Source organism: Sebastes fasciatus, chromosome 13 (genome assembly GCF_043250625.1).
Source record: "Sebastes fasciatus isolate fSebFas1 chromosome 13, fSebFas1.pri, whole genome shotgun sequence".
Taxonomy (NCBI): domain Eukaryota; kingdom Metazoa; phylum Chordata; class Actinopteri; order Perciformes; family Sebastidae; genus Sebastes; species Sebastes fasciatus.
In genome coordinates, this window is record NC_133807.1 from 2,700,287 (window position 1) to 2,727,112 (window position 26,826).

Sequence of the window (26,826 nt, forward strand, 5' to 3'; positions counted from 1 at the left end):
GGTGTGCTGCTCTGGCCGAATCCAGCGTCGATAGAGACCCTTCAGGCGGTGGTAGGTCTCTGTGGGGGTTTCACCAGGTGGTACCACTGTGGACCGGAACCGCTGCCGATACGTCTCTGGAGAGATGTCAAACTTGGTCAACAGTGCTCCCTTCAGGTCGTTGTAGCAGTGGGCCCTCTCCTCATCCATCATGGTATAGGCCTCCAATGCCTTCCCCGACAGCAGTGGAACGAGTCTGCATGCCCACTCATTCTCCGGCCATCTCCATGTTTTGGCAATACGCTCAAAACGTAACAAATAGTTCTCAATATCCTCCCCCATCTGAAACGGGGATAATTTGGGCTCGTTGTAATGTCTCCACCCTGGTCTTGGATGCTCAGGGCTGCTGTTATAGTCTATAGCTGCTGCTATAGGAGAGAACGTCTCTGTTGGTGCATCCCATTGCCCACGCTGGGGTACTGGCGTCGGCAGATCAATTCTTGGACTGCTTGCTGTCACCGTGCTTGGAGTAGGAGCAGCGTATCTCAGGCCTCGGATCTCTGCTAACAGGCCCTCCTCCCTCCTATTTTGTGCTGTCATAAATTCTCTCATCATTGTCAGTAGTTCTTCTCCTGGCCCCCCAGTTGATGATGGAGCTGCAGGTGCTATGAGATCTTCTCTGTACCTGCTCCCCTCCTCATCTTCCTCTGAGGACGACGTAGTATGATCCGTCTCCCCAGCTGGGTCCATGCTGGCGGCCGTGCCCTCCTCTGACTGCCCTTGCCCTTGGGAACGCAGTCCTGTGCGCTCCTGTGTAGTTATGTCCTTCCGACTAGCCATCCCACTTCTGACACCATATGTCGCGGGGTTCTATGTCAAAACTCCGTGCAACATAAAAACACTGGCGTAGTCGGAAAACGTTGTATTCATCCCCTTTTTATTATGCCGGCCTCCCAAAGTGCAATCATTGTGGCTATTTGCAAAAAGTGAAAAATAGAAAATAAGCTCTGTACAAAACAGCAAATAGTACGGAAAATCGAGTTCCTTAATAACTCCATGAGTTCTTTCAGAATAGGCAAAAACAATCCAACAATACAATCTATATTTTACCTTCCTGAGTGTCTGAGTGTGACCTTCTCTGTCAACACTTCCAGACCAGACTCCCTCAGGTGGCCAAGATGACCCCCTTTTATACCAATAGCCCCTCCCCTGGGCGTATTCTTTACACAGAAAAATAACAATTAACATCATCTTTCATCATAGAAGATATCCATAGTCCCTTCAACCCAGGCATATCCCACATATAAATGATATATCTCTGTCTAAACATTCCCCCCCCAACCAAAACAAGTTAATTTGCAACATAATCACAATTTCAAATAATAAACATATTTAAACTGATCACATGCTCTCAAAACGCGCGAGGGCACCCTTTATAACGGGGGGACTTGTTACGGCCCTGTTTGCTCGTCAATCCCACTTCTGACAAAGGTGGGACAGGCAGCGTTTCAGCAACTGGTGAGTGCGAATAATGTTTGTGTAAATATATGCGTATAGGAAACAGTTTAGGGGAGAGAGATATGTCGCGATGTGTTTAACTACGGAGTGAATCAGGAAGGGAGCGGAGAAATGTTTGGCGTGTGTGTGTGTGTGTGTGCCTGCGGCGCAGCGGAGAAATGTTGGTGTGTGTGGCCTGAGGTGATGTGTGTGCGCTGCCCACAGTCAGTGACGGCTACTCCGTCACAGGGGTGGTTAAATGTTAGGGGCGGGGATAACCTTCACAAATAGAACAGGAAGTCTCTGCTGAGTGCAATGACTGCTCCCACAGAAGACTACGACAAACATGTAGGAGTTGGGGATAACCATCACCAATGAAATCTGTTGAGTTCAATGATACCTCCCACAAGAGTTTATGACAAACATAGGGGCGGGGCTATGAGTATTCATTGGCATTTAATAGTCCTCAGGGCTAGACCCTCATCATGTCTGAGAAATTTGGAGCAGATTTGACAAAGTACAGCAACAATGTCACATGAAACTGCAAACGTTTGATAACCTTTGACCGTATTTCATACAGCTATGTGAAAGTTAAATGTGGGGCCTTTTAATTTGAAAATCAAAGTCAAATCCGAGCACGAGACCCAAAGATTACCGTATTTTTACACAAATCCTGATAAGTGTGCCAAGTTTGGTGAGTTTCGAGCACCATGCGTCCCTCAAAAATGCGATTCATTTGGCAGAATAAAAATAACAAGTGTACGACAAATGGTTGATGAGTTATGAAAGTGGGCGGGGCTAATGACACCAATGAAACCAGAACTCTCTGCTGAGTGCATTCGAGAGGCAAAGTGTCAGTGTCCTTTCAGTAGACCACCATGGGACCTTATTTCGGAAAAAAATATGAACGGTAGTCAACGGCGGAGTAGGGATGCTAATTTGGAAAAATGTTCTTAACCGATAACCGACCCTCGTTAACCGATTATTAACCGTTAACGGACAAGATTTGTGCCTCGCATGCAGCGGTGTACCAGCTGCAGGAGCATCAAAAAAATATTTGTCTCTCTCCGTTGACTACCGTTCGTATTTTTTCCGAAATAAGGTCCCATGGTGATCCGGAAGGGCAACTTTAGTATCAAAATACATTGAAAGAGATGTTTGCCTATTTTTAATACACACAGACACAAATGTAGACACATTCTTACACACGCACACACGCACGCACGCACGCACACACACACACACACACACACACACACACACACACACACACACACACACACACACACACACACACACACAAACTGTACCTGAAGGTAATTTGGCCCGTTTTGTCCGCTCAATTGTTCTAGCAATAACAGGAACAGTAATGGAATATGCTACTACTTTGCTTTTTGTCCTTGAAAACATTCAACAAAAAATAGAAAACAGAAGAAAGAAGTGAAAATTCCTGCTCTGTATGTTCCATAATCTCCAACCACAAGCAGCATAATACAGAAATGTATGAATGCATTTTTTTTTTAATATTCATTCAACAGATCAATTTGTTGTGAAAGGATTAGCCGTCAGTGATCCAGTTGGATGTAATCCACTACTTCCTATAGCCTTTTCCTGCAGGGCCCGAGGCAGAAGGATATTCCCTCGACTGACAATTACAGATAATTACAGCGGCGGAGTGAAAGCTTTATTTAACAAGCTGTGTCCCAAATTGCCCATAATTGACGTGGTCATTTTATAAAATCATTGACGATGTTTGACGACTTTTTCTGCTTTTCCAGATGTTTGCGGGGCGAAAGACGTGACCCGCTTCTTCTGATTTACGACTTTAGAGGAAAATGGCTCCAGGCCACTCGGGCACACACAGACCATCCACTGAGAAGAAATATGTTATTTTAGCAATACATCACTCAATGAAGCCTCAATTTGATATTATGTGTTAAAGGTGCAAAAACAAATGTCAGATGGAAGTCAAAGAAACAAAATCAAATAGGGTGGCAATCATCACTGGGTTTGATTTATTTCAAATAACATAGCATGTCCTTACCCACAGCCAATATTATTGGCAAATATTAATTCAGTAATTTAAGAGGTGGTTGAATAAATTCTGGTCAACAGATCATGGCTTTTATATATATATATATATTAGGGCTGTCTGTGATAATAACAGGTTAATGCAAATTTGTTTTAACGCCACTAATTTCTTTAACAAGTATATTGTTATATTTAGTAATGAGCATATTGTTTTATGCTAAATGTAATACCTGTGAGGGTTTCTGCACAATATCTGTCATTGTTTTGTGTTTTTAATTGATTTCTAATAATAAATATATACATACATTTGCATAAAGCACTCATATTTGCCCACTCCCATGTTGATAAGAGTGTTAAATAATTGACAAATCTCCCTTTAAGGTACATTTTGAGCAGATTAAAAAAATTGACTGACAGCTATAATATATATATATATATATATATATATATATATTAGGGCTGTCAAAGTTAACGCAATCATAACATGTTAGCGCACATTCGTTTTAACGCCACTCATTTTTTTTAACGCATTAATGCAATCCAAATTTTGGAGGTTGTAGCGTGCTCAGCTTTAAGGCTAGAGTGTAGATATACTGGAATCATATAGAACTAGAAATCCTAATGAATCCATCGGTACCAACCGTGTCATACTAGCTTGTCGAGAAGGAAGTTAAATAATGATAATGAATGTTGCCTGTTGGGCTGCAGTTTGCCATGTTATGATTTGAGTATATTTTTTATGCTGAATGCAGTACCTGTGAGGGTTTTATAATTAATATATAATTAATATTTGTCATTGTTCTGTGCTGTTAATTGATTTCCAATAATAAATATATACATACATTTGCATAAGTTAAGCATATTTGCCCACTCCCATGTTGATAAGAGTATTAAATACTTGACAAATCTCCCTTTAAGGTACATTTTGAACAGATCAATTAATTTGCGTTAATCACGATTAAATATTTTAATCAATTGACAGCCCTAATATATATATATATATATATATATATATATATATATACTGTAAACTCCCATTTCAGGAGGTGAGCAGAGAAAACAATATGTTGGGAATGAAACACTTAAACTGACAGCAACCACATCTAAATCCATAAGAAAATAAAAAGAGAATAAATGTAAAATGTTCACAATCAGAAGTGTAAAACCGCGATTAATTAAACCCTGTTATGTAGCATGGCATCTAACAGCCCATTATTTACCACCAAAGCCTCCAAGAATCCTCTCTCTGGGGACAAAACTGAACAATGACTGGCTGGAATGAAGGACAAAAATAGTTATGAATGACCTGTTGTAATATTTCTTAATACATTTCAAATACATTTTCTTTTGGGCTTGATCTTTTATCTTTTATTACAATGAAAAAATATATATATATAATTTGACTCGATACAATGAAGTAACCGTGTCCATTCAGTGCCTATTTCCCATATAGTCTTAAAAAAAGGGGATTATAAGTACCATAAAATGGCTGCTTGTTCCATATACCTTATCAGAGCCTCTGTTGGTGCTGTGATCAACTGTCCCATAATGGCTCTTTAAAGGTCTAAATGCTACACAGACCCTTTATAGTGTTACACCCTGTCAGCATTACAAAAACACACACAATGGTCAGAGTCAAAAGAACTTTCTTCCTTTCTTTAGTTCTTTAATCTGATCTGTCTCTCAAGTGGGTCCTTTGAATCAGATCCATAAAGACCAACTGTGAAGAAACCCTGAAGAACCCTTCGTTTTACATGTGTAGCCGCCCCAACGCAAGCCACTGAATAGACAGAAAAAAACCCTGACATGTCCAGAATCAGAGATGAAGGGCTGGCACTAGATTTGAGTTGTAGCTTAATCACAAATATCTTGGCAGGCTGAGCTGCTCTGGAGGCACAAATAACTTGACTGGCTGTATTAAAGTGAGAAGTCAAATTCATAAGTATTAAACTAACCCTTGCTCCGTTCCGTGCACTCGGGGGGGGGGGGGCAGGGGGGGGTTGTTGCTTCTACAACACGTTCTCACTCCCAACTCCTCACATCAACTCCCCTTCGTCAGGACCACTTTTTAACACACTGGGTACCCCGTTTTTCAACGTGCAGGGTAGTGCGATAAACTTCAACACGTGGTTTACGCTACGTTAAGACTAGGTTAGGTTTAGGCAACAAAACTACTTGATTAAGTTTAGACAAAGATCATGGTTTGGGTTAAAATAAGTACGTTTAAGATAAAGCTCTGTACATACTGTAAGTTAAGTTAAGCACGTAAGCTAAATTACGTACGTAAGCTAAGTTCCGTGCATAAGCTAAGTTATGTACATAAGTTACATGCGTAAGATAAATTACGTACGTAAGCTAAGTTACGTACATAGGTTGCATACGTAAGTTAAGTTCCCTACGTAAGTTAAGTTCCGTACGTAATTTAGTTTACGTACGGAACTTAACTTACGTAGGTAAGCTAAGTTACGTACGTAAATTAAGTACGCTGCGTAAGTTAAAATAAGTCAGCTTCACACACAATAAGTTGGTTGCTGACCTCTATCCCTACCTCCTTCCTGCGCAGACTTTGATGCTCTTTAAGGCCTTTACACACTGGGAATTTTTTTTTCCGTGCACGTCAATATATTTTTTAACTGTTATTTTTGTGATGAGTACTTTCACACAGAACACCAAATATTACGCGGTGAAAAAGCATCGGAACTTTTTTTACGGAACAAGGTTGATCCACTCCTTCCTTCCTTCTATCCCAAATATTGGCAGGCGAGTATTTCACATTTTTGTGTTGTTTATTTGCCATTCTACAGGTCACCAAAACCCTCTCATAATTAGGGCCACTAAAGGTGGCACTGACGCTAAAGGGGTATGTGGAGCATCATAGTTTGACGCGTGGCACCACTGATCAAAGTGCCGTATTTGAAGAGTCGGGAGTGAGAACGCCTTGGCTACAGCCTTGCATAGTCATGGCTATAATTTTATATTTTATATCTCTTTCCCTTTGCCTCTCCAGCTTAAAGGAAAGCCACAGTATCCGTACACTACAATTGATCACTGCCAGTTGTATCATTTTTGCCTCCAGAGTGGCTCAGACTCTTCACAACGTCCGTGTCCCTAACAGCTCCAGTCAGCTTGCTGGTATAAATCCATAATTTGTCCTGGAAGTGTTGTTGTGTCCTCCTGACTGTCACATCATCTGAGTCCTCGGCATGGAGTCCTGCTGGTGTCCCGGGTACCAGTGAGCAAAATTGTTCATGTATCCTCCAGAGTGCACCGGCGCGCCTTTGGCGGCCATGCTGATGTCCCACAGAGAGCAGGGAGAAGAGGAGGACGGCGGCGGGGGGGCGAGGTGGTCTCCCTCAGGTCCACAGGGCCCGTTCTTCATGATCTTCTTGTATTTGGATCGCTTGTTTTGGAACCATATTTTCACCTGAAGGAAAGAGAAAGAGTTAATACTCAGACTGGGGACCCTTCGTTTATATGGTCAGTAACATGTAACAAACCCCGAGGCAACCAGGAACCCCTTTTACTGAGCTGTGATGTGTTTTTAGTTTGTGGGTCAGTGAATAGAATAAATATCATCGAGCAGCTTATGCTGGTCTATCTTTCATTCTTCGAGTTCTGTTTTATGATATGTGAATTTGTCAAAGTGCCTTGACTTTTCTCCATATTTGAAATTTGACTAAAATGAAATAAAAAGAAACCTTTGATAACAAAAAATCTGGCAAAATGTATCAATTTTTGTCAATGAAGAATAACTTCATGATGTGAAAGACGTACAGATGAACAAGTTCATAATAAAGTAGTCTTATGCAACAACCTGCATGTGGAAAATCCAGCCTAGACTAGACATTTATGACATTTTCAGAAATTATGTTACGTTGTTTCCGTACGTATTGTACTTAGTTTTCCTACTTATTTTAAGCCCGACCATGAAATTTTTGCTAAACCTAACTAAGTGGTTTTGTTGCCTAAATTTAACTGCAGATGTTGCTGTAGTTCTGTCCCATGGTGTACAAATGACACGAGAAAAGGCAAAAATGTGTCCTCATGACACGTGGAATGTCATAACATCTTGTTTTCAAGACTTGTCATTTCACTATTATGCTGATGATACACACATCTATTTCTCTGTTAAACCCAATAACCTGAATCAACTGTCCTCCCTCCATGATTGCTTAGTCACCTCCAAAGATTGGATGTCTCTTCATTTTCCCAAATTAAACCCGAACAAAACCAAAATTCTTTTAATTGGAACCAATAACTTTGCCACTGCAGTTGATCAGTTTAATAACAATTCTACCACTAAGAGTCTCGGTATCATCTTTATACAGTATATGACTTTTGACCATAATATTACTAAACTCGTCCAGTCCTGTTTTCTCCTGCTAAGAAATATCGCACAGATTAGATGTATATGGATCTTTGGACTGTTTGAAAGGGGCCATTTTGTAAGATTCAACCCTGTCTCCTACAAAATTATGTTCCCATACAACTAGACTGCATTCTCAATTACGTTTCGAGGACAACAAACATATTTTCTCCCGGATTACGGTCACAATTTGAAATACGTGGTAAATTGAAACAAAACAAAACAAAAAACGCAACAAAACTACTTGGTTGGGTTTAGGCAAAAAAACTACGTGGTTAGGTTTAGCAAAACAAACTCATGGTTTGGCTTAAAATTACTATGTTTGTTTATGTTATTAAGCTAAGAATGTAACGACCTCCTCCCCCCTTCCATGTTCATAAGCAGTATGTATGCATGTATGCAGTATGCATGAGTGTAAGATTAATCTGCTGTCAACTATCCCAATCTTCCCCTGTATGTTTGCTTGAGGCAAATTACTGCGTTAGCTGCTCTTCTCAAATTAAACCCAGCAAGTGAACAACATTTTAGCGAACAGGTGTGAATCCAATCTATCAAAAAGGAATTTGGCACAGTTACAGAGAAGTTATGATGAAATAATGAGAGATGACAACTTAAGTGAATGTTAGAAATATTGAAACGGTTGAAGACAAAAATACAATAAATCACGATGATACGCTCACTACCACAGACACACCTGCTGGGAATATACAATTAGAGATGACAATGAAGTAAAGTAACCTACAATTAGGTTCTAATGAGCCATACAAATGAACCAATAGTTGTAAAAACTAATAGGGTGACAAGTATTAATGTAACACGCATGAATACCATTAGAATAGGTGTGACTACAATATTGTCACTGTACCATTACCAGGAATATTATAGAAATAGAATATATAGCTACCACAGGAGCTCAAAATACTATCACATACAGTTTGATAAAATCATTGTAAAACACTGTGATTCCTGTAGACACATGGTTTGTCCCTAATGGTTTATAATAGGGTACAATTACAACATATGGTGGTGTACCATTAAAATAAAATGGATTTAAATCCAACACCAGTGCTCCGCTTTATGAAATGATGTAAAATTTAGGGCTGTCAATCGATTAAAATATTGAATCGCAATTAATCACGATTGTCCGTGATTAATCGCAATTAATCGTAAATGAATCGCACATTTTTCACGTGTTCAAAATGTACCTTAAAGGGAGATTTGTCAAATATTTAATACTACAACATGGGAGTGGACAAATGTGCTTGCTTAATGCAAATGTGTGTATATTGGAAATCAATTAACAACACAAAACAATGACAAAACCCTCACAGGTACTGCATTTAGCATATGCTCAAATCATAACATGGCAAACTGCAGCCCAACAGGCAACAACAGCTGTCAGTGTGTCAGTGTGCTGACTTGACTTACTTGAAACGGCATGTGATTATCATAAAGTGGGCATGTCTGTAAAGGGGAGACTCGTGGGTACCCATAGAACCCATTTACATTCACATATCTGGAGGTCAGAGGTCAAGGGACCCCTTTGAAAATGGCCATGACAGTTCTACCTCGCCAAAATTTAGCACAAGTTTGGAGCGTTATTTAGATTTTTATTTTGGTTTTCTAGTTTCATATGATACAGGTATTCTTTCTAGCTTTATAACTGAGCCCGCTACAACCTCCGAAAGATCGATTGCGGTAAAGAAATCAGTGGCGTTACACTACTCAGGGAACAGAGAGGAAATTTCACGTTTGGTGCCCCTTCTTGACAGTATTTGAGAAACCCACTGCAGTAATCTCTGAGTAGTTTATATATATATATAATTATAATTATTAGTATTAGTATTTTATTTATTTATATAGTTTATTTTTATTTTCCTATCCTATTTACCAATTTTCTATTTCCTTTATCTGTCAACTTATTTTTTTTGTTACTATTAAGGTGTATTTTAGATATTTTCTCCATATTGTTTATAATTTTAACTTTATTTATTCATAATTTAGAATATATTTTCTATGGTTGGCTGTGGTTGCCTGTGTGTTTGTTTTGTTGTGCGAGCAGATTGATGTGTTGAGAGTGTTGTTGGGCAAAACAAAATCTTTTCACTCCACAGTCATTGTTCAATTCATTATTGATAATCAATAAAAAAGTCTTTTGAAAGAAAGAAATTATAACACGTGTATTAATTCCGAGGCAGCAGCCCCACAATAAGAATATTACATAAGTGTGTGAATAAGACAGACATTATACTGTTGGAACATATCAGAATATTAAGCTGCAGATCACTTCAATCACTTCTCTGTGGTTAGAGACGACTCGGTTGTGTTGTTGTTTATATAATTGGCATGTTCTCCGTTTCATAGCGCGCTTGCAAATTGAGCATCAAATTACACGAATATGCCCCTCGGGCAACCTGTCAGCCTAGCAGGAACAAATGAATCATAAATAATTATACACAGTCAGCGAAGGATACTTTTGTCTCAAACCGGTTTTAACTGCGGCGTATAAAGGAAAAAAAACGAACGCCCAAAGGACTGGCGCTGCCCGGCCCGGCGACAGAGGAGTGATAAAAGAGAAAACACGCTTGGCGCTGAAATTGTTTTCTCCTCCACACTGACAGTCCTGGGAATTATTACCATGCGATTTTATAGGTATTTATGAAGATGGTTGAAGTGGTCTATGGAAGATATTTTATTCTATAAAAAAAAGAATTTCACACTGCTCTAATTGACTCTAAATATGTGGAAAAAATTATCCCTTTACTCGATCATCAAAAAGGCACCCAGCTTTCACACCCCGGCCAAAGAGCCAAGGAGTCCTGCAGAGCCAAACTTTACTTTTAATTTGATCTCTATTGTTCCAGTGTATCTGCTGACGTCAATCACAGCCTGTTAGAAGTTAGTATGCATGATGGCGAACACATAAAATCAAAGTACTACTCCATAAATAAGCAATGCCATCGTAATTACACCACATAATGCTTTTTATTAAGAGATTAACTTGAAACTTAAACTCTTTCTCCAAGTTCTCCAATTTCAATAATGAGTAAATTGTACAAAAAAATTATGGGCTGTCAATCAAGAAATATTTATCCATGATAATTAATCACACATTTTTTATTTGTTCAAATTGTACCTTAAAGGGAGATTTGTCAAGTATTTAATGCTACAACATGGGAGTGGGCAAATATGCTGCTTTATGCAAATGTATGTGTGTATTCATTATTGGAAATCAATTGAAAACACAAAAATATGACAAATATTGTCCAGAAACCCTCACAGGTACTGCATTTAGCATAAAACAATATGCTTGAATCATAACATGGCAAACTGCAGCCCAACAGGCAACAACAGCTGTCAGTGTGTCAGTGTGCTGACTTGACTATGACTTGCCCCAAACTGCATGTGATTATCATAAAGTGTGCATGTCTGTAAAGGGGAGAATCGTGGGTACCCATAGAATCCATTTACATTCACATATCTGGAGGTCAGAGGTCAAGGGACCCCTTTGAAAATGTCCATGCCAGTTTTTCCTCGACAAAATTGTGTGCATGTTTGGAGCGTTATTCAACCTCCTTCGCGACAGCTAGTATGACATGAAAGATCAATTGCGTTAATGCGCTAAAGAAATAAAGACAGAAAGAAATTAGTGGCGTTAAAACTAATTTGTGTTAACGTGTTATTATTGCGTTAAACCTGCAGTAGGCTGAGAGAAAACTAGACTTCTGCTCCTCCTCATGGCTCTGTTTTCGGGCTTTAGAAAATCTAGCTTGTGACGGGAGACTTTGACCAATCAAAGGTCATTTCAGAGAGAGAGCGTTCCTATTGGCTGTTCATTCAATGGAGGCAGCTGTCGATAACTCGCGGACTTTCTCATTTTACAGCTAAACCGTACACTACAAGATGATTCTGAAAACATCTGAGGACTTAAATAGGCTTTAACATAACAGAATACTGATTCATATTTGATCAGCGCTGCCTAGTTTGACTGTTTGATCGGAGTATGCGAGTGATTGACAGCTGCTCAGAGACGGCAAGGCTCCATCTCGGCTCTGATTGATGGTTTCCTCCGATCTGGGAAATCTTGCAGATGCCGTTAGGAGCACCGGAGGACACAGAGGAACATGATTTTTCTTTTCAGATTACCTGTCTCATGCACTACTGTCAGGATATAGTGAGCGTTTTATAAAAATAACTTTTTTTTTAATCATATTTGCTCCAATTCTACCCACTGCTGCTTTAACTTTGACAGCCCTACAACAAATAAAACTTAGTTGTCCTTGTAATTGTTACAGCCGTGCTTAAAACCAAACTGTAAGCCCCTATTTACAATAATCTATAGACGAATGACAGCCACCAAACCGCAGTGCCTGCAGGATAATAATTACCCGGATAGAACCCTAAAGTGAGTATGTAGAGCATTATGAGCCGAGGAGTCAATCAACAGCACGTTAAGTTAATGCAACCTCAGTGAGAGGATTTCTGCCGTAATTATTGGTTTCATATTCCAGCAGCTACATGGAGCTGACAGCTTCCCTGAGAGCGCGGCCAATGGCACCGACATTAGTGGAGAGGAGGGTGGCTGAGAGGCAGGCCAGGTGCCGCTGGCTGTGTGTTTGTGTGTGTGTGTGTGTGTGTGTGTGTGCACAGTACGTGTGTGAACATGATATATTAAACCCAAACCTTGCAGTGCATATTCTTGAATACATGGGTGAAAAAGTTGGTTAGGATTTTTAGAAATAAAAGGCGTCCGTTTGGCGGGTGGTTTAAGCTGTATGGGCAGTGTGTGTGTGTGTGAGAGAGATGGATAGAGATAGAGAGAGTTTCAAGGAAAAATGTCAGAACCGTGCTACGTGCCATTTCTCAGCTGCGTCTGGGAAACACTGGAGATTTAGATGGAAAGCGGTCAGCGGTTGGCTGCCGGCCTAATGGCATGAAGGCAGGACGGAGATGTGGTGCATGATCACTATCTCCAAGTGTGGTGTGTGTTTATGTTTCCATCTGTGTATGAAAATGCACACAACATATGTCTGAGTAGATGCACGGTTGTGTGTGCGGACTTAAAGTGCCCCTATGCATGTGAGGAATGTGTGTATATGTGCACAGTAGGCTGCATATTGTATGTGCTTGTACAGCTACATATATGCACACTAGGCTAATTACAGCTGACTGAGAGAGTTTCAATACAAGCTGTTCTGTGTCTCCGTCTATTTACAGTGTCCCCACCAGCCTGCAAAACACAACATTGTGTTCTATGTTAAATGTAATGTAAGTTTTCACCCCACAAATATCCACATTTACAATGATGGTGTTTAATAATTGAGAGCTAGGGTTGGTAATGTTCTCCAAAAACATTTTATGTTATATTTGTTGAAATTGTCATTACATCCCGACAGCAATCAATAAATCAAATGCTCTGACGAAAAAGAAAAGAAAAAAATACAGTATGTGGTGGCGATCACAAGACTGTAAAGACTGACCCTCGTTAACTGCCAGCTGGAGGGTGTGAGCGAGGAGTCCCACATACGAGGCGGTGCGCCGGGACCGGCTCTAGGTCGGCTTGGAAAGGCTCGGGCGAAGGTGCTTCCCGGGGCCGTGACCAAAGTTTCACCAGGGTGGACTGTTCTTAGTGCGCCCCAGATTGGGGCTCGGCCCACGTTACAGGCGCCAGGGGTCTGCGGCGATGTCTGCAACCCTACCGACCCGTCTTGAAACACGGACCAAGGAATCTAACGTACGTGCAAGTCAGAGGGTGCAAGCAAAACCCTGTGGCGCAATGAAAGTGAGGGCCGGTGGGTGCCGGCTGAGGTGGGATCCCGGCCGTTTTGCGAGTGCGAGTACATGGGCACAGTATCGGACCCGATACCCGATACCCGATACTGGTATCGGTGCAAGTTTTGTGACTGCATCTTACACGGTTGTGATCATGGTCACAAAGTCTGTCAGACTGACAGACAGACAGACAGACATAAACAACTGGCAATACTGAAAACCACTTCTGTGGTAGGTGTCACCAGGACCACATTTTACCATGATGACACACACACACACAGACACAAACTCACAAGGTGCAAACAATACCAGCCGCACTGTCACGGCTGGTAAATATTAGTAGGCAAACAGCACTGCTAATTCTAAAAAGGTCTCACCTTGACACTAAAACAGGGCAAGCACTCACAGAAAAGGAAGCACACACATTCTTTATCCCAAGCCCACAAAAATGTGTCTGCATTCCTCAAACTACAGCCAGATCCTTTAATTGCACTCTAGTATCAGTCCAACTCTGACATACTGTAAAGACTATAATACAATCAGTCAAAGCCAACTTTCCCTGATCCAAAACACCTCAAAGAACACAGACAGACAATGTGCTCCTTTGGTAAGCATGCATGTGAGTATGACTTGCAGCCGACCACATTCACAACCACTTTACCATTACAAAAGGCAAATGATCGGATCATCCCAGTGTAAACATAGCTGCGGTGGTTAATTCATACGGGATTAGGACATCTGATGACATCAGCTGCTTATGTATACTCAGTAGGCATACACACACACACACACACACACACACACACTCACGCGTGTATCATATTTCAAGCAACCCTACTGTATCTACAGTTTCCCCAGTGGGACACCTGCTCCATACTCCAACCTTTACTTTTCAGCTTTTCGACACATGTATTGTAGTCTATCTTTGATAATGCTACAGAGCATTATATACCCTTTAAAAATTAATCTGTAATTCCTGGTACATGTGCCACGTTCTCCCTGTCGTCTGCGGTTGCTTCATGAATAAGAACACTTATTATCATTACATATACATGCTGTACATGATATCAGCTCTACATGACAGTGACATCTGTGTCATCTGTCATGAGATCGTAGAACCGTGCTACAGTGTACATTCTACCAGTTGCCATTGCTGGTAGTTTCGAGCAGACGGCGCGCCTCAGTGCAGCGGCTCTTCGCTTCCCAATTTGGTGCTTATTTGTGTGAATGCTGGATTTGCTTGTTGAGTTTTGTCAGGCGAAGTTTGTGTGTAGTCGTCAAGACTTAATCAACGTTGGATTACAGCACAGCACCGCCGTTACAGGCGACTTCCAAAGGACGCGCAACATACCGACGGGCATGTCCTGATCACCGGGGTGTACGTTGGTTGTTATCGGCTCCGAGAAGCAGCGTAGAGAGAGGAAGCAGGCGGAGATGCCGGACGGGGCTGCTGACTAGGCTAAAGAAGCATCCACACAAACCACCGCTACCAAGCATATTCCTCTCTAACGCCAGATCCATCGTTCACAAAATGGACAAATTGGAGCTACAGAAGGCAGCTAACAAGTCCGTCAGGGTCTGCTGCGTGATGTTAATAACGGAGACCTGGCTTCACCCGCTGATACCTGACGCTGCTGTGCTGCGGTACAGTAAGAGCAACGGGGGACGGACTCTGTATTTATGTGCATGCTGGCTGGTGTACAAACAGCCGAATCACTGACAGTCACTGTTCCCCTGATTTAGAGACTCTGTCAGTGATGCGTCGACCCTTCTATCTGCAGAGAGAGCTGACAGTAGTAATTATTACGGCTGTCTGTATTCTGCCTGTCGATCTGTGTCTGATAAGCTACCTGATTTACAATTCAGTTCCTTTAATGTTATGTAGCCAGAGTGCACTTTACTTGAGTTCTGTTGTTTACCTTTTGAAACCAATGTTCATTTTGGGATGGGATTTCTGCAAAAGTCTAAACTCTTGTTGAATGTTCGTACTTTGCAGAATTGTACACTTGATTAAAATCTGTTTGGCCTTAATGATCTGTTATTCTTTTTCCTTATGTTTTATTAGCTTATAGGGCGGTATTTTTTAAATGGGGGAATTAGTTTGGTTGTAATGTTCAGCAACAAAATTGTCTTTAAAACCAGCATGAAAAAAATAAATTGTGAAAAGATCGTGGATTGTGATTCTGCTTGAAAAAATCGTGATATGATATTTTTGCCATATCGCCCCCCTTACTGTAGTAAGGGGGGCGATTTCAATAGAGTACACATTTAGATTACGAAGGCTATGTGTTACTGATGTGATGTTTTCCAAATTTGACCCTGTGCTCCATGGTGCAAAAATCAGTTTATCATATTTTTGGTGAGAGACTAAATTGTTACTAATGTCATAGAATTAATGTGCTAGTGATTATTTATACATAGCCTACTAACTACACTGCCCTACAAAGCTAAAAACACAGTAACCTAACTGCAACTACAACTTACATATTTGAATGAAGGCCTGAATCTGCCTTTTTCAGATGTTTTATTATCAAAAATGTATTGTGTCATAGAAACGTATAAATTCTGTGACGGCATCTCTTTAAATTTGCTTTGACTGCTAAACAGAGCTAAAACAAACAAGTGCTAAAGAAAGAGAGCTATATTAAATGAAGCTAGCTCCTAGTTGAAATAGCCACGACTAGCCTAGCTAAAGCTAAAACTAAATTTACCTATTCATTTTTCCCTTGCTGTTATCTGTCATTGAAAAAATAACTATTTTAATGAACAAACATATTGGTAATTCCATTTTTTATTCCATTGAATTAAATGAGGCAGTAGCTAAATCCAGTCATGAAGAAGAAGAAAAAAACACCTGCTAAAGGTAGCTAGCTTAGCAGATCTCAGTAGCTGCTATCTCAGCCTTTAACATTCATGCCATTTGGTGTGTTCAAGGTTCCTTTAAATGACATATTTAAATGTATGAAACTGTTAATTAATGTTCCATATTGATTTTGATGAAAGCTAATTACTGTAACAGTAGATGGAGAAGCAGACACCTTGTAAAACAGAGATACAATCCTAAACTATGGACTGTAAATAGGCGTAGCAGCGTTGCCAGGTGGGAAATGTTAAACTATCGTACCAGAGGCTTAAAATTATTGTATTTTGAGGAAAATGATCGTAGGCAAGTCATGATCACGAGAATAAATAGGTGTAAATGTGTAATTTTACAAAACATATAGGCTATTTAAACGGCTTTTTGACAGGCCTCAAATCTACCCACATTATTTTCTTTTCTTATTTCTTTTTAATGCCGGCTGACGTAGCTATGATGAGTGGAAGGGACCTATGTCCATAACTTCAGTTTTTGTAATAGCCTACTATTTTAAATTACAAGACAGCACGACTGTAATCCTGTTCACATTCTGCATGAAAACAGTTAAGGCCAGAAACTAAGCTAATTAAATAAAGAACTGGGCTTACTGAAGCATACAAAGCTATCTCTCATGCAAATTCTCTTCAGATGAGCGTTGAGCAGCCGTGATCGCGAGTCACGTTCATCAACATCATAGCCTACACCAATGATGATTGGCTGGAAAGAGGTCACGTGAGAAGAGATGTGTAAACACAGACGTAGGATTCATCTGGAAATGAATTCAAATGAGCCAGCACAGATTAAAACCAACTACTAACTGTAAGCGTCCCAAAATGGTCAAATTCTCGTACATTATGGCACTTTTGGCATTATTGATTGTACATCATTCAGAGGGCAAAATTATTGTACATCTGGCAACGCTGAGGCCTACTCAACATGAAATGAAATCATATTAATAGATTAATTTCCTTCACTTGAGGGCTATGGAACAAGCTGAACATACTTATTCTCGTCCAATGAAGTTGTTATGGCTAACATGTTAGCAAAGACTAGCCTTCTCACACATCCAGCAGACGCGGAGCAACATTAGCAGATCAGTGCAAATCAGGGGATTATCCCAAGGAAGAGTGCGGAATCTACATTTTTAGGCAGGCAAAAATTAAAACGATACTAATGAATGTCATAATAAAGTGTTAACGCATATTTGTGTTAACACCACTAGCTTCTTTAACGCATTAACGCAACTTGTGATTTTTAAGCTGTAGGTTTCCATTGGAACCAACCGCGTCATACTAGCTTATCATGAAGGAGGCTAAATAACGCTCCAAAGTTACGCTACATTTTGGCGAGAAAAAACTGTCATGGCCATTTTCAAAGGGCTCCCTTGACCTCTGACCTCCAGATATATGAATGTAAATGGGTTCTATGGGTACCCACGAGTCTCCCCTTTACAGACATGCCCACTTTATGATAATCACATGCAGTTTGGGGGCAAGTCATAGTCATAGCACTGCAGTTTGCCATGTTATGATTTGAGACTATTTTTTTATGTTAAATGCAGTACCTGTGAGGGTTTCTGGACAATATCTGTCATTGTTTTGTGTTGTTAATTGATTTCCAATAATAGGTATATACACACATTTATATAAAGCATTATATTTGTCGACTCTCATGTTGATAAGAGTATTAAATACTTGACAAATCTCCCTTTAAGGTACATTTTGAACAGATAACAAATTTGTGATTAATCGCAATTAACTATGGACAACTATGAGATTAATCACGATTAAATATTTGAAGCGATAGACAGCCCTACCTAAAACCATTTTTCCTCAACTTTGAGGCTTCTGTATTTAGGCTCCTGCTCTTTGCCTTGAAATAAATGAGAAGGCACAGCAAGATTATGACAGTTTTGGAAGACCATGTTGTTCATAATGAGACAGTCCATGTGTTCTGCTTGTATTTAATAATGACACAAGTTATTTCACAATAGATAATATTTTAAAGACACTGACCTATGAAACGGAACTATTTGTCTATCAATCAAAGATGCTCAAGAAATGAGGAAACAGTCCGAGGCTATAAGAGGAACCAACCCATAAAACAGTCTCCCTACACAACTAGGACATAGAAATATCTCATAACTTTTTTTTTGTCTTAACTCAGGTTGAAACTTTTTTTTTTTTAAACAGGTTTGCCATTCACAGATGGTAAAGGAATAAAATGATTTAATAAAAAAAAGAAAAGAAAAGTATAATAACAATATCTGTACTGTTCATTGTGGGATTGTTCCCAGACAGTGTTTAGAGCAGCAAATGTCAGGCCTTTAATCAGCAGGATAATATCAACGCAGTTCAGCCAATTAGACATTTATTTATAGGAAAATGTTGTGGATGAAATCCCAGAGAGTCTCATAAAAACGCAATGTGAATTTCAGATGTTTATGCGAGAGGCTGAAAAACACTTGGTCAACTCGACAGCTTCCAACGTTGGGTTCATTGGTTTCGTGTTGACAGACAAAATGGCCGCCGTTAGGCTTTTATTTGCCTGTGACGGCACGTGTGTGTGTGTGTGTGTGTGTGTGTGTGTGTGTGTGTGTGTGTGTGTGTGTGTGTTCTGAGAGAGAGGAGACAGGCAAATAAAAAGTACTGAGAGGGAAGACGACCACCGGCGAAACAAGCTAACCTCGGCTGCAGAAACATAAACGTGGATTCCCAGTTGCACCCAACATGTGCACACACACGCACGCACGCACGCACGCACGCACGCACGCACGCACGCACGCACGCACACACACACACACACACACACACACACGTGCATTTCTGATCTTTTTGTTTTATCTTGTTTTGTTGTCGTGAGTTTCATGTCCTGACAAACAATCAATGCCGAAAATGTGCATGACACTGCAGTATATCTAAGTACTGTACCTGTCAGGATCTAATTAGAGGAACGTGCAGTAACACCGGTTAACGAGAATGTAACAATGCCTGTTTGGGCTTTTACAACATCGGCATTAATGACCTTTTACTGTAAACCAATGAACACTATAAATCAAATCAAAGACATGATGGATTCGGATCCTACAATAAATCTGATTTCACTTCCATTTTTCTTTTTTTGGGGGGGTATTTTCCATTAAAAAAAACAACTACATGCATCAATATTAACCTATGTTGTTGTCATGCATTCCAGCAAGGGGCAACTCCCTCACAGCAGTATGTCATGTATACTTTGGATTGTTAGGGTGAGATGATGCACATACGCCCTCAATTAGAGAAATTAGCCAACACTTTGTTCATATTAGAAATGTTTCCGACTCCTGTCATCACAGATATTAATGCTTTTACCTTCAACTATATAATGTTTGTTTTTTTCCCTCATATGAGTATAAATATTTCTTAATTTTCAGTCCTTTTGTGCTTGCCTTCGTAAGGATTATTTTTTTTTAAATTTCCATATATCATCTTGAAATTTAAAAAAAGCTAAAATAAGAGTACCTGGGTCTGCGTCAGGCCCAGTTTGGCCGCCAGGTCGGCCCTCTCGGGCAGGGCGAGGTACTGGGTCTGCTGGAAGCGCTGGTTGAGGGCCTGGAGCTGCAGGCTGGAGTAAATGGTCCGAGGCTTCCTGATTTTCTTCCCCTTCCCGTTCAGCCTCACCTCCCCGTTCTCGATCACCGTCGTTGGCTTCTCGTGTTCTAGAGGAGAGCAAAATTTGCGAGATAAATATCAACACAGGGATCTCTGTGGGGACGGAATTTTTTTATGAGCATTACAGACACCGTCCCACAAAAGATCAGTCGCAGTGATTCATCTTACATGTCCGTCAACAAGACACCCAACCCCTTTATGCTCGTGAAATGTTATGGAAGATACAAATTCGGTCCTGCTTTTTTAATATCTTCAAGTTTTGTGACTTGTGATTTGTGCCTTTTTTTCCTCATTGTGTGTGCTTTTGATCAGCATTTCTATCCCACAAAAAAAGCTACGGAAAGTAAAATGTAGATATAAAAGTAAAAACAGAAATTCATTCCTCTGGTGGAGTGTAAACAGCAACACATTCAGCATTTATTTCATCTGCATTCAAAAAATAGACCATGTATAGGCTCAAGCATTTGTTATTACATTAAAGCAATTTAACCTGACCTTAACCATTCAGAATTTAGCCACAAAATGGGGAAACAAATTGTGGCAGCAGCAGTTGACTAAAATATGAATTTGCAATGATGTTTCAAAAGAAAAGTTTTTTCAATTTGTAATATTGTGTGCTACAAAATAATTCTGTGAGAACATTAGGGCTGAATGCATATAGCCAAAATCTTCTATCACGATATAAGTCATTTCATATCTTGATAACGATATATATCACAATATAGCATATAGTTTTCTGGTTATTCAATAGATAAATAGTCTGTATGAAAGAACCACAAGCCTATTTTTGTTTACTCCAGTGTGAATTAAATACTTGACAAAAGAGAAGTATTGAGTGTTTTCTCATTTTAAGAACTTGAGTGTAAAATGAACGTAGTTAAATTATAGAGAACAAATACATAAATATAGGTCCAGCCTATATCACAATATATATAAAAATAAATATGGTAGACATTTTTATATCGTTTTGACGATATATATCGTCATATTGTCCAGCCCTAAAGAGCATATATTGGTGGATTTACCATAAGACCAGACCGCTATGAACTTTTCAGTTCTTTTCAGTTTTATGAAAATAGTACAATGAGAGTAATGACTATATGATAATGGATGCAGGTAAAAAAGATGAATCATCTTTGTCCTCTCCATAGCAGTCTGGTTTATGTGCAGCTTTTTTTCATTTTAGTTTTTTTTTTTTTTTCGAGATAGCTAAACAACTGTGTATGTTCGCCCACGCTGATCTTTGTTATGACATGAGCTTATAGCCTGCAGTGGCAGGAGAGAACAGCTGTGGACAAGCCGAGGCCCCACAAGACGCTCGGATCCTGTAACTGAGCCGCCGCTCAGGCAGCCGGGAGGGACGGCAGCGCCGCGCTGAAGTGCATCAACACCGGAGGAGAGAAGGGCAACTTCGAGATGGACACTTTTTTAAAAGAAAACTTATAAGAGGGTGTAAATTTCCAACGGGCACAATTTGTGTTTTGTTGGCTTTATTGTTGGGGTCCCACCAGCTACACTGCTGTATGTTTAAAAATAGTAATAAGATTGTACAATATTTCGCCCTTTTAAATGTTTTTTTTTTTCTTCTATTTGTAACCTTATTAAGACCCGATATGTCGAAACATATTGAAGTGGTGACCCCTTGAGAGAAAATGCAGAGTTAACCATAAGGCATTGTTAGTACACCAAAATAAGGGTCATGTTTCTATGTTATACGAGCTATGTGTGAACAAATATATAGTATTATATACAGCAGGGGTTCTCAAACTTTTTGGGGCCAGGGACCCCTTACAAGGGAGAACATTTCCCAAGGACCCCCTCTTAATCATAACACAGATTAAGCATATGCTTGCTACCATTTGTACTCTTAGATACTATTGGAACTATTTGTATTCTAAAACTTTTTAACGTAAAGACCTGTTTGATAGTGATAAACAGAAACACATTTTGAATCATGTTAAGATAAGATGAGATAATCCTTCATTACTCCCACAGCAGGGAAATTTGCAATGTTATTGAATGTTAATACCACTTTTAAAAAAATACTTTTAAACAGAGGTTGATTTTATTCAAACTGCATTTGGACTCAACTTGACAGCATTTATAGCCTACATTTCAGTAAGTAAGTAGGTAATTGATCTTAAAAGCATTCAGAAAATTCAGAACAGTAGCAAGACTGACGTAGTCCTAATAAATCCAGATATTTAAACTTACCAGTCTAAAGCTGACTTTCAGTAAAATAATGAACTTATTGCTGCGTGTCACAATCCTATCAGAGTTTCTACGGGGCCAAAGCTAACGTTGGTGGGAGTAATGGACACAATATGCTTGTTTAATTGGCGCAAATGGTCCCCATGCAGATATGCACTTTTTAATGATACAGCACAATTTTATAGCAAATTATTTTGCGTACCTCCCCCCCACAGAGTGCCACGGACTCCACTCTGAGAATCACCAACATACAGTATGTTATACCAGAGGTGACGTTACTTATGTTGGAGGTCAGTTGGACATCGGAGAGTTCTGACTCCCAGTTTGACCTCATATGAACAAACTGTTATAAAACTCCCAATAAGTGACATTTAATTAGACTTATTTGGGAATTGGGAGCGCTGGTGTACAGTCAACACCAGTCACAGAGAATATGAAAATCCTTTGTATTTAACCCTGTTTCACCGCTGATAGAAGTATTGCGTCATTTTCTGTCATTCTAAAATATGTCATCAGTTCAAAATTATGTTTATAATCAATTTTCATAAGATTGTGAAATAAAGGTGATAAAGAAATATTAAGTGTGTTTCTTGAGCTGGTGTGTTTTATTTATAGTAACATCACTATTTATATATCATGTGGAGTAGAAAGTGCTAATGTGGGGCTTTTTTTCACCTAGTATCTCATTTATATCTGTAGACCATAAAATGTTTTGACAGAAATTAAAATTAAAATTGGATTATCAATATGTTCAATGATTTACAGGCGTACACAGAAGTTCAATGAAAACGGCACAAAATCGAGTTGGGATGAAATCACTTTACATTTAAATAGACTGTATTATAGTTTAATTTCTTTCTGCTGTATTTGTATTTATAAATAGTGAAACACTATTTTTTTTTTAACTAATTTGAACTCTTCTATAATTATATTTAGAGTAATTATAGTAATTTGTTAATTTGTATTGGCGCCTTTGACATTTGATTTTTCTTATACTATTATTACTATACTATTTGAAATTGACAAAATGAGAAGTCAGACTTATAGCTGAGTTTGGGCTGAAAAACGGATACCATGCATTTGGAGTAGAAGAAGAAGAAAGAGACAGTTTTGACAGAAAAACCAAGATGTGTTTGTCGTCAAGTATTTCTTTTATATTCTTTAATTGAATGTGTATATAAGGACCTGTATAATCATTAGTAGGTGATCAGACTCTTCATCTATTAACAATAATGTAACATATATGACGATTGACAAGCAGCCACTTCAAGCTGCAGTACGGTGCAGATTGCTCTTCATTACCAAATATCAGAGCAATGAGGGATCTTATAAAATGAGTGGATCATATAAAATTTATATTTTTGCATTGAAGCAGTGTAACTTTTTTTAAAGAGATAAGCTATCAGATACGACAGCTACTGTCTACAGTGTATATTTCAAGTGGTCGGCAGTGAATTTGCTTTAAGTCATAATTATCCCTAACGGGCCTTGTAGATCAGGGTTTTATAAATATGACATCCAAAAAATGAAAGTTAAAAAAAATATTGTTATTTTTTTTTTTAATTGATTATTAAAGTTGCGGTATTTTATTTTGAAAGAAATAAAAATCTATAAAACACAGGAAATATTTTTGGTTCAATTAACAGTTAGCTTTAATCGAATTTACAATTATTTCTGGTAATCTTGTCCGGTTTGAAAGTGGTAATGGACATATTATTAGTATTATTAGTATTATTAGTATTGCAGGCCTCGGTGTGTGCGCAGGCAGCAGAGACCGGGTGGATGTTCTCTATGTTGTTTGGGAGCTGATGGGCTGAGGGTTGGGGTTTGGAGAGGCTGCAGCTCACCACAGGCCCGGTGTTGGCTGCTTCTTGTGGACAGTCCCACAGTCTGAGCGGGCCTTAAACTCATCTCCCGTCCAACCCCAAAGTACACTGAACATGACGCTGTGGCCGAGCTGTGTGGGGAGCACATTATTGTGCTCCATGTGGTTCATTTTTATGTTTTTTTTTTTTTTTTACATTGACCAAAATGAAACATCTGTGAAGAATAAAATTTCCCCCCCCCTGAGATTTCCCTTAAATGATATCGTGTTGCATTTAATTCCCTCTATGACTGTAGGCTACAAGCGACATCATTTGGACTTGGGCCGTTACATTGTTATTTTATTCAAGACGACACAATGAATCACGAATGAAAAATATATACTTCTAAGCACGAGGGGCCCATTAATAATCTAATAAGTCACGACCCAATTAAACAAAAGCTTTTGATTGGCTAAGAACTATTTATTTTCTTTTTGGACTTTTCTTAAATAAATGAGCGATGCTAATGTCATGGTGAGGCACATGGTGAATATTTAGTGACAAGAGCAACACTGAACATGCAGAGGAACAGTACACACATGAATATGTTTTAATAAATATGTCCCGTGCAGACTCACCCGCCTCCTCCAGCCTGGTGTGTCCCAGCGCGCCCCCGTGCCCCCCGTGCTGATAGGGCAGGTAAGCCCCGGGGTGGTGCGCGCTCACGGTACCGTGGTAGGGCGGGTAGCCGAGCTGGCGACCGTACGAGGACGCCCCGGAGGAGAAGGGCCCGTCGTGCTGCGACGGGCCGACGGCGTGCAGCCCGTGGACCGGGTAGTGGTTGTGGGCCAGGCCGGGGGACGGCTGCTGGTGGCCCGGATAGCCGTGGCCGCCGAACTCCAGAAACGCCGACTTGGACGGGTCAGGCGGGACCAGAGAGTCCGATAGAGAGCTCATAGTCATCATTGGGCTGAGGGCCGGTGGTGTGGCGGGAAATCAGACGTGTCGGCTACGACCTCCGGACCGGGGTCATCATGAAGGAACCCACCATCAATAAGTTCAACAGCTCCAGACACTTTCACAGAAGAGTTTCAGCTCCGATAAAACAACAGCGGCTTATTAAATATGTTATTTATCTTCTATTAAATAAATGTAATTAAATAAAGCGGCTGTAGATGAGTTTGCCCTCCGCTACATCCCCCAGCTCAGCGGTCCAGACACGCCATAGAGACGGACTAGAGACGGGCTATACGGGCTGGACGGACTAGACAAGCACCGAGACACACTGGATCAAATAAACACCAACTTCCGACCAAAAAAAGGCTGAATTTAATATAAATATATATATATATATCCTTGGACGCGGTAATTTTCTGTCTTCTATCCTCCAGAACAAGCAGCCGGGTGCTGGTCTGGTCCCGTGTAGTGTAGTGTAGTGAGGAGGCGTTAGAGAGCAGCGGAGTGTGTGTGATCCTCCTCTTCCTCCTCTTCCTCACAGCACTGTGCGCCTGCACGCTGCACCTTCTGCCTCCACTCAGCTCGCGCAGCGCGCTCATTGGCTGCCGCGCCTAGCCTTGTCACGCGAATCAAGCTACTCACAATGAGCTCGAGCGGTGGACCGGCTCCTCTCGGTGTGGCATACAGAGGGGACAGGACAAAGGGACAGCAGAGACAGCATGGACAGCAGAGACAGAGGGACAGCAGAGACAGAGGGACAGCAGCAGAGCCGGTTGAACCGCTCTAATAGGATTCAGCACGAGTTCAATTGTGGACATTAATATCTACATTCACTGACCGTCGGATTATTCAATTTCAATAACTGACTCACTGACTAAATAGATTAAACGATACATAAATAATCATAATAATAAAAACATGATTGAAATAAAATAAAGGCTGCTAAGTGCTAGACCGTTAGTGTGTTACCTCTTGTTACATTAATACATTTGTTAGCAACAGTTATTTCATGCATGAGGAGGTGAAGGACTGCTGGGGACCGTTGATTCTGCATCATTATACCACAAATAAATAAATGGGTCTAAAGGCGCTCTTTAGGTCAAGAGATCTGACTATACAATATTTTCTCGCGTAAAACAAATCAAAATAAATATAATTTTGCCGTCATATGTGATAAACAGACAGTAGACTGCAAGAATATCTATTTAGAAATCAACCATGCATGATTTCGTAAAAAAAAAAAAACGGTTGGCTCATGAAACGCAGCGCCTTTCCAAAGTCAAATTCTCGCTGCTTGCCAAAGGCAAAATAAGGCGGATCAGACCAAAGTCTCTTCATAAGCTGCTGTTGAAAGGCCGCAGACCTTATTATCCGAATTATATTTTATTGAACACACACTTAGACTCCATTTAAAAAACTAAAAAAAAACTGTCTTATTGTTCTATTTATGTCTCTTTCATTTTTCTTTCTTTTTTTGTGTTCAAAATGAAAAATTAAACTGTCTGAAAACCTAGTCAAGATCAACGTGGTTTTATGCCAACGGAAGAAGTAGCAGAGTACAACTCACACACACACACACACACACACACAGACACACACTGAGGGCACCGCCTGTGGTCCCACATGAGGGACAATTACAACAAACATCGTCCTTCGAGAGAAACTTGTGATTTTGTCAGAGAGGCTCGGGCGCTGTAATTT

The 26,826-nt window shown here is 40.0% G+C and overlaps 1 protein-coding gene across 1 annotated transcript; it reads right to left on the bottom strand.

Annotated features, from left to right (window-relative positions):
* Positions 1-3,465: 3,465 nt before the first annotated feature.
* Positions 3,466-25,671, bottom strand: LOC141779983 (homeobox protein Dlx4a-like). Its single transcript, XM_074655022.1, has 3 exons — positions 24,807-25,671; positions 20,003-20,199; positions 3,466-6,931 (listed from the first exon to the last, which is right to left on the bottom strand). The coding sequence occupies exons 1-3, from the start codon at positions 25,132-25,134 to the stop codon at positions 6,689-6,691; spliced, it is 768 nt and encodes a 255-aa protein (XP_074511123.1). The 5' UTR covers positions 25,135-25,671; the 3' UTR covers positions 3,466-6,688.
* Between the last annotated feature and the right edge of the window lie 1,155 nt (positions 25,672-26,826).